This window comes from Oratosquilla oratoria, chromosome 12 (genome assembly GCF_046742065.1).
Source record: "Oratosquilla oratoria isolate Oo_2021 chromosome 12, ASM4674206v1, whole genome shotgun sequence".
In the NCBI taxonomy this organism is placed as follows: domain Eukaryota; kingdom Metazoa; phylum Arthropoda; class Malacostraca; order Stomatopoda; family Squillidae; genus Oratosquilla; species Oratosquilla oratoria.
Window position 1 is genome coordinate 30,859,285 of NC_134788.1, and position 10,370 is coordinate 30,869,654.

At 36.4% G+C, this 10,370-nt stretch overlaps 1 protein-coding gene across 1 annotated transcript in view; it reads left to right on the forward strand.

The window, feature by feature from the left end:
* LOC143031241 (uncharacterized) overlaps positions 1–9,709 on the forward strand; it is a 10,501-nt gene extending 792 nt beyond the window's left edge. Inside the window, exon 2 of the mRNA XM_076194826.1 lies at positions 8,168–9,709. Within this exon, the coding sequence (XP_076050941.1) occupies positions 8,185–9,417 (1,233 nt within the window). The 5' untranslated portion in view covers positions 8,168–8,184 and the 3' untranslated portion in view covers positions 9,418–9,709. The remainder of the gene's footprint in view (positions 1–8,167) is intronic.
* Positions 9,710–10,370: the final 661 nt, after the last annotated feature.

The window sequence follows — 10,370 nt, forward strand, 5'->3', positions numbered from 1 at the left end:
ATATATATTATATACACACATACAATTGGAAATTGTAGGAGACAGTGTGGAATTGATGCAAGGTTAATTGCATTTTGGATCCAAATCCTTTAGAGAGGTTATACAATTACATACATGCAGACGTGTGTATATTTATATATATATATATATATATATATATATGTATGTATATACATACACTGTGTGCATATTTACATATACAGAAAGAGGCAGCCTCTTTTCCCCTTATAAGGGAAATATATCCAATTCCTATTTGTTTCCATTGAGCAAGAGGGGAATGTCTGTTGAGCAAGGAAGAGAGAAGGCAGGAGATAGGGGTGAGTGGAGAATGGCTCTATATAGATGATTTTGTGATGTAAGGGAAGTAATAGGGGGGTAAGGAGTCGTTATGTGTGATATTTTGACGCAGTCTGAAGGGATTTCTCCCCATCTCGTTTTCTGCATGAGGAGACGGAGAGGGGGGGGGGTGTTGCCAATTAAGTGAAATAGCCTTGCAGTGAATGTGCTGTGTCTTGCTGCATTGCTTCTGATCCAGAGCAGTGGGCAAGATACAGGGATGACTTATCGGCCATGGGGAGCTAAGATGAGGGGGGAAGGGTGGTGGGTGGTAGGTACTGTACTTGCATTTTGACTTGGCTACAACCCTTGTAAGGGGAAAAACCCTTGGCACACAAACAGAATATATATATATATGTATATATATATATATATATATATATATATATATATATATATATATATATATATATATGTATATATATTACAAAAGGATTACAAAGGCAGAGCATGCCAACAGGAAACCTTTTGGTCCATAAATAGGTTGGATGCAAAAGAAAAAAATATAATAGTAAAAAAAAAAAAAAAAAAAGATGAAACAAAAAAATACAATAAAAATTATAATATAAATAATAATATAAGTAAATGGATATATAAATGCATAAATAAAATGCATATATGCATATATATATGTATATATATATATATGTATATATCTATATATCTATATATATAATATATATATATATATATATATATATGTATATATATATGTATATATATATGTTTATATATATATATATATATATGTAGATATATATGTATATATATATATGTATATATATATGTGTATATTATATATGTGTATATATATGTATATATATATGTATATATATATATATATATATTATATATATATATATACATATATATATATATATGCATATATATATATGCATATATATATATATATGTATATATATGCATATATATATGTATATATATATATGTAATATATATATATATGCATATATATATGCATATATATATATGCATATATATATATGTATGCATATATATATGCATATATATATATGCATATATATATATATATACATATATATATATAATATTATATGCATATATATATATATATATATGTATGCATATATATATTTATATATGTGTATTAGTATATATATATTTATAGATAGGTATATATGTATGTATATTTATATATATGTATGTATATTTATATATATATATGTAATATATATATATATATATATATATATATATATATATATATATATATCTCATATATATATATATATATAATATATATATACATATACATACACATACTGTGCTTGATATCACCTTGGTACACTAGGGGTGTGGTGGACCAATACAATGCTGAGACTGGAAGCCCTCTGAGGGGCTACCATTGTAGGCAGATGTAATCATACCACAGAAACCAGTATGCTCGGTTGTCTTGCCACCGTGGTGGAAGATTTGTGCCGTGAGTGTCCCATGTGTTCTCGCCTCTCGACCCTCACCGCCAACTCCGCTAACCCCCTAGTGTTGTGAACATGGGGTCTAGTAAGAATTTATCGTAGGAAATCATTGCCTAGGTTGTTGTCCTAGAATCAGTACAGAGAAGAATGACCAAAATGATACATGGACTAAGGAATTTGCCTTACGAAGAGAGGCTTAGGCACCTTAACTTACACTCTCTGGAAAGACGCAGAGTGCGGGGTGATCTAATAGAGGTGTTTCAAGTGGATCAAAGGCTTTAACAAGGGTGATGCATACAAGGTCATCATATTAAAGCAACAGGGCAGGACTCGCAGTAATGGTTATAAACTGGACAAATTAAGATTTGAAAAGGAAATAGGCAAGAATTGGTTTACTAATAGGGTGGTCGACGAATGGAATAAACTAAGTAACCATGTAGTAGTAAGTAACTATCAGTTGTTTTAAGAAACGATTAGACAACTTTATGGATGGGGATGACAGGTGGTGATGGATATGGAGCTGCCTAGTGTAGGCCTTAGTGTCTCTTGCAGTCTCCTTCATTCTTACATACCAAGGCTTTTTCCCCCTCACAAGGGAGGTAGCCAAAAAGGGAAAGGCATAAAATCATTTCCACCCATTCCATCCCTGAATACACTCCACACCCCTCCACCCTCCCTCTTATCTGAGCACCTCCTTCATTCTTATGTTCTTAAATCTGATGGTACAATGAAGGAAATGGCCTTTTTTAAGGGTGAGAAGGGGTTTCTTAATGGGTCGGTGACTTGTGTACCCAAGTGCCATGATCCTACCATTCACAGTTCGGACTGGCGCCTCGCCAAACGGTCCAGGGTTACTTTCCTTGATTTTCCCCGCAGTCACTTATGGGTTCGACTCAACCTGATGTTTTACAATCGTCTGGGCCCTTTTACTAGTCTTCAGTGGGTTTCCAGGTCTTTTTCTGAGATGGAGCGGAACAGCCACCCTTCCATTGGAACTTGGCAACCCAGCGTCCAGCACTTCATGAACACATCCCAACCTGTTCAGCTATTTTCTTCATTGTACAACCAGATTTCTTTGTGGCTACGATCTGGACAATGGTTTCCTTTGATAAATCTTTACTGTAGCCCATGTTTACAACACTGGAGAGTTTAGGAGGGGGTGTCGAGAAGCAGGGTGACATGAGACACTCGCAGCACAAGTCATCCCCCCATGGCGTCAGAATAATTGCTGAGTGTTTGTTTTTGGTGGGAAGATTAGCTTAGCTTACAGCTCTACAATGGTAGGCAACACATTTAAATGGCACAAAAATTCACCTCCGTCAAGGAAGTTTCCATATATATATATATATATATAGAGAGAGAGAGAGAGAGAATGCATTTACCTAATTGTATCTTACAAGAAGGTGAGCTATGCTCATGGTGTCCCATCTTTGCATCTCAGTGACTAGTTTGCTTTTAATTTCATGTATAGTTTCAGCACACACTATTGTTTTGTCTAGTTTGTTCAAGATATCCACCACTCTGTGCTGATTTTTTTTTTGTTTTTTTCATAGATATCTTCTATAACTCAGTGTTGCTGTATGTGATTGTGTACTTTCTGTTATTGCAGTTTACTCGTAGAAATATGTTTCTGAAGACAAAACCTTGAACTCTACAATTAAAGGAAATGAAATGAAAGTATATGAAGACCTATTTTCAGTTCAGCCAGTTAATGGCAAAATTTTAATCAGGAAAATTGAGAATATGAGGGAAAAAACTGAATAACTGTTGCAATGTGTTTTTATCTCTGCTTGCATTACTGAAAACCTCCCTTGTTTTAGAAATGTGTCTGTGTGTATATATATATATATGTGTGTGTGTGTGTATGTACATGTATATGTAATGTATGTGTTTGTATGTATATATATATATACACACACACACATATATGGCTACAGCACCAGCTTTCTGGACACTGATGGTCTGTAATCTTTATAAGGATCGTGAAATTCCTGTGGCTGACAGACTAGTTACACGGGTGGCCCGTAGATGATGATAAGTGTATTCTTGTTCACTTGAAGTGTTTAAACTTCACCCGATGGTGTGTGTGTGTGGGGGGGGGGTTCGACCACAATTTGGCAAGTTTCTTAGATTATTTTGGTTAAATTTAATCTCAATTATGGTTTATAATGTTTATTTTATTTATTTATTTTTATTTATTTGTTTTTTCATTTTTTATTTTTTATTTTTTACTTTTTTATTTATTTTTTTTAAGGAATGTTCCCTGTGGGGCTACAGGAAGAAGGATGCCTGGTCCCAATCCCCGTCCCGTTTTTCTTGCCTCCTACGATCCAAGTGGAAATACTTAGTGGCAGTATTCTATTCCCTCCACCACAGAGGTGCCAAGACAAGAGGGAGGGTAGAGGGTGGAGGGGAGTGGAGTGTATTTAGGGGTGGAATGGGTGGGAATGGTTTTTATGCCTTTTTCTTTTTTGCTACCTCCCTTGTAATTGGGAAAAAGCCTTTGGTATATGTATGTATGGTTTATAAACATGGCGGCACACTAGCCCTTTCTCACTAGCATGCTACTTGCTTTTGCTACTTTGTCTTGAGTAGAAATGACTTTGGTCATGATCTTTTGTTGTTCGGTTTTCCGAATGTCAAGTTACTCCTGTGTCACATAGTCGCTGAATGATGAACTAAGAGAAGTTAAACCTAGAATATAGCAAGACCTCTCATTAACGGACATTAACCCATTCAACTCCGATGACAAGATGTCTTGTCATTTGGTCAAATAAAACAAAAAATCATAATAAAACAACAAAATGTTTGATGATCAAACAGCACCAGAAAAATATGACGTCATCAGTCCTCCTCCTCCTCGAGGAGGAGGACTGATGATGTCATATTTTTCTGGTGCTGTTTGATCATCAAACATTTTGTTGTTTTATTATGATTTTTTGTTTTATTTGACCAAATGACAAGACATCTTGTCATCGGAGTTGAATGGGTTAATTAACTGTGTTTGCGGTGTTTTCACTGTGTTTTCGGTGCTGTTGTTTAGTGCATGCAATAACTATTATGCCACCCAAAAACCACTCCAAATCAACGGATTGTTCACATCAACGGACACCATTACCCCCCTTTTAGTCCGTTAATGAGAGGTAGTACTGTATGTATATTAGACATATTGATGAGATGTTCTTACATAAGTCCAGAATATTGTAACCCAAGTCTTCATTTTTTTTTTTTTTTTACTCAAATAGTAATAGCAACTAGCATGCAAGCCTAGTGTGCCAGCTCCTTAACCCATTAAACTCCGATGACAATATTCTTGTCATTTGGTCAAATAAAACGAAAAATCATAAAACACCAAAATGTTTGATCAAACACCAGAAAAGTATGACGTCAGTCCTCGCGCGAGGACTGACATCATACTTTTCTGGTGTTTGATCAAACATTTTGGTGTTTTATGATTTTTTGTTTTATTTGACCAAATGACAAGACATCTTGTCATCGGAGTTTAATGGGTTAAGGGGTATGAAAAGGACACAGGTTGTACCAGAAATATATACAAGACCAAGAGAAGTTGAACAGTTGAGAAACTGGACTGTGGTGTTTCAGTGTGTAAGATCTATGAAGATTATGGTTCCAATTGTGTACGATCATTAGTGTGTTGAGAAAGGTGACCTCCCCTAGTCTGGAAAAATTGATAATTCAAAAATATTTTGGAACAAGAGGTTCTGGAACAAGTTTATATGTACATTGTTACGGGCCACCCCTAACCTTAAAGCAATCGGTTAGTAAATAAAGGATCTAGGAGGACAACAACAGATCTTGCCTCATCCCTTAAAAGGTGGGTGACAAATAACGAATATCAATTTCACTCCCCACTGCTTAATTCCCTTTCTGTTCAAGTATATGTCATCATTTCTACTGCATCTTATTATTTCCATCGGCTTGAAAGATACTCACTGATTCAGATCTGATTCCAAACTATCATTATAAATGGGGATAAGTAAAGATGATAGGTAATTATATCTATACCTATATTGAATAAACCTAACAATACAGAACTAAATGTATGCATTTACCATTGCATCTCAAACTCATGTATATTCTTTTACATAATAGTAATACATATGAGGTATGTGTTTCAGTATCTCTCCTCTCCACTCATTTAACATAAATACCATTGATTAATTCACATTCCATATATAGATTCTCAAACCTCACCTACATTACATAACCTTCATATAGCCTCTCAACCAGGCTCTGCTTCTACAAACACTGTGGATAATATATAGATTCTCAAACCTCACCTACATTACATAACCTTCATATAGCCTCTCAACCATTTTATCTCCAAAAGTCTTATACATCTATTTCAAGCCACACACAGAAGAAAAGAAGCGAGGAAGAACAATCGTTCCTTTTTCCCCTTTTTTGACGACAGTTCCAATAATGTTCCAACTCCCCCCGCGTATATGGTCAGTAGCGTAAAATACAAATCATACATTGATCATACACCAAAAGCAATCACAATAAGTATTTCTATGAATTCTTACATTACTGGAGCACCATAATTTCACAAGTATAAAGATATCTTCAGACATATTAAATTTTTAAACGCTTAGATTTCGGAACGTGGATCTACGTCTATGTAAACAGAACAGAAATGGTGACCAGCCTACAGAAATTAGAGAATGTGATAAACACCAGGGGTGACTATGGTAACAACATACATATACCAAAGGCTTTTTTTCCCCCTTACACAGGAGGTAGCCAAAAGACAAGGCATAGAAACCACTCCCACCCATTCCATCCCCTACATACTCCACTCCCCTCTACTCTCTTCCCTCCCTCTTATCTTGGTACCTACTGGATGACAGGTCATGCCTGTGTCTTGTCCCCTGCCTTGGGTCAGAAACAGTGTTGCAAGATACAACACATCCACAGCAAGGCTGCTTCATTAAAATTTGGTGACCCCCCCCCCCCTCTCTCTGTCTCTTCATGCAGAAAAGGGAAAGATGGGAAGAAATCCCTTCAGGCTGCGTCAATTGATTTCTCATACATACTTCCTCACCCCCCAACCCCCAGCCACTCCCCCTCATGCATCACAGCCTCATCCATACACAACCATTCTCCATTCACCCCTATTGTCTGTCTTTTGTCCTTCCTCAACAGACATTCCCCTCTTTCCCAATGCCCATTTTACCCCATCCATCTATCTCATCCTAGGATGCCCCCTTATGTTCACTCCTTCCACCTCTGCCTTCCACACCTCTTTTACTAATCTTTCTTCACTCATTCTTTCCATGTGTCCAAACCATCCTAATACTCTTTCATCAACCCTATCTCCCAGCTCCCTTTCCACCCCTGTTCTCCTCCTCACCTCCTCATTTCTCACTTTAGACTAGTAACCCCTATCATACTTCTGAGGCATTTCATCTCAAACACATTCAAACTCCTCTCTTCCTCTCTTAGGCTCCATGTTTCTATCCCATACAGTGCTGTCGACACAATCACTCCTTCATACAATCTCCTCTTGGCATCAATTCCCAAATGTCTATTTCTCATTACACTGTTTAATCCCCCAAGGCAATTACTCTCTTCTCTCAATCTACATTCTACCTCCACCCCCACTCTCTTTCCTGCCACATTCGCACCCAGGTATCTAAAAATATCCACTTCCTCCAGTCTCTCTCCCTTAATACTCACTTCCAGCCTGCTGCCACTCTCTCCCCTTGTACATCTCATCACCTTACTTTTACCCACATTTATCTTCAACTTCTTTCTTTCACACACCTTCCCAAACTCTGTCACTAACTTCCTCAATCCCTCCTATGTATGTGTGTGTATATATATATATATATATATATATATATCTATATATATATATATATATATATATATATATATATATATATATATATATATATATATATACATATGTATATATTTACATTTATCAGCCACAATTCACTTTGATTCTAAGCCATCAATACCAAGGAACTCAAAGGAGGCATATATGCAGTCCTTTGCTTGACCACATCAATTTCTGTATATATGCCTGTCCCATTCAGTGTTGTACAAATACATATATGTATAAATATATTCCTCTCTTGTGATGTGACAAGCAATGACTGATGGGCAAGCCTGTACTCGCACAATGACGCAACTATGCAACCCAACATTTCTCTGTAGAGAGGTCTGCAAGAAAACCTTATGATGATTGAACTTCCTTATAGGACATGGGTGTATGGTCATAGATGCTCTAGGTAACATGCATTATATAAGAAACACTTGAATCTTTATTTCTTAGATATAATGTATTTCTTAGTGTAAAGTTCATGTTGAAATATAATCCCTCTAACAAGTGGCTTTCACTGCAGGTGGACTGCATTATGGAATGGCTACTTCACTGGATGAAAATGTAGGAGAAAATATAAATTGTCAACACAAAGACTCCAGTACACCCGTGGGAATTGAGAATTATGTGCAAGAATTCACATCTCAAGAAAAAGGTTCCCAAGTAACATATCCTGCAACTGGTAGTACCAGCTTGGGAAAAATATTCCGGACCAATGCTACAAATAAAGGAGTTTCGAAAAGCCACCCAAAGACTGAGAATAATAAAAAGTCGTATAAATGTAAATATTGTGATGCAGTGTTTTCAAAAGTCTGGCCGCTAAATAGACACCTGAGGATACATACCCGGGAAAATATACACAAGTGTACACTTTGTAATGCTATATTCTCAGAGGCAGGGCATTTAGAGGGGCACATCAGGACACATACTGGGGAAAGGCCATTTAAATGTAAGCAGTGTCTTGCTTCTTTCTCCCAAAAGGGAACTTTAAATCATCACATGAGAACTCACACAGGAGAGCGGCCGTACAAGTGCACGTTTTGCGATGCCAGCTTCTCTTTTGCAGGAAACCTCAAGGTTCATATCAGGAAACATACGGGCGACACACCGCACAAATGCACCATATGTAATGCCGCCTTTTCCGAAATGGGAAACTTAAAAATTCACATCAGATCGCATACGGGCGAAAAGCCTTACAAATGTGCAGTTTGCGAGACTTCGTTTTCCCAAAAGGCGACTTTGAAGTACCACACCAGGACCCACACGGGGGAGAGGCCGTATCGATGTGCAACCTGTGACGCTGCATTTTCTAATTCATCACATTTGAAATGTCACATGAGAGCACACTCTAGTGAACACACTTACGATAGTTCATTGTGCAGTGCTGCATTTCCAGATAAAGCTAGCTTAAAATGTCCTGTTAGAATTAATACTGAGACACCATATCAATGTTCACACTGCAATGCTGTATTTTGTCAAAGACAGAAGCTTATTAATCATCTCAGGATTCATGAAGTGCCTTCAAATACAAAAGATAGTATAGTTCTCAGTTCCAATACCAATTTGAACAATGTAAACTTGGACCAATCTGGATCTAAAAACGATTCTGGTACAAAGGATTTTGATCCCATCATAAGCTGCAACCCGTTATCCTTTTTGAGTTTTACATCAAAAATGGATGTGAAGGAGCACCATTTAGAAGATGAGGTGTCAGAATATGAAAGTATCATTAAAGAATACAGTGTTGAAGATATTTTTACAACGTTGGTATAGTAAGAAACACCAGTGTAAAACTTTGAAAAAATAATATACTGTACACAGTGTAGTCAAATATGTATATATATATATATATAATGCTGGTAACAAGGCTGTGCATCCTGCTACTAAAGTGATCATACTAGTGTTCCTCTTTAACAAAGACATTGTAATGGCTGTGGGAAGTGCAACTATTGTAGGCTTAGTTGCAATCTACTAATGTAAAAATTTAAATGTGTGTGTCAAGTTGTTATTATATGAAAGTTTTACATGCATTAGTGTAATATATAATAAAATGTATTTTCAATTTTCCAGTTTTTGATATTTGAAAACCTGCCAGCTTACTCTGTAAGAATTCAACAAATTTTACTGTTGTGATGATGCATGATAACCTTAAGTCTGCAATAGATAAAATCTGCATACCTGATGGGCCTGTGTCTTTGGAAGAAAAATGTTACTAGCAAATTAGTCACTGAGAATGTCGAAGAATGGATAAAATCATAAATGACAAAAGAGTTGGCTCCATAATTATGTGGTGTAAGACAAGTTGAGAGAGACACTGAGGAACTGGAGCAAATGGTTAACCTATTCAATACAAGTTAATATTTTTGCTTGAATGTTAGGCTGCCTGATGTATGATGATTTGATGATGCATCACAATATGCACATTATGAAAAGACGAGCTGAGGGAAAGGAGAAAACAAGTGTGTATGATGATTTGCGAATATTTCACCATGACTATTTATAGCAGCCCTATCATCTTTAGGTGCTGAATGGCCTACCGGCTCCGGCGCTTGGCCTTCAAGCCAAAAATTCCATAAATCCATCCATCCATCCTATCTCCTTTATTCATTCATTTAGTAATAATCAATTTTTACTAAGAAACTCTTTGGTTCATGACAAACTTGCTTAACCCATTCAACTCCGATGACAAGATTCTTTGTCATTTGGTCAAATAAAACAAAAAATCA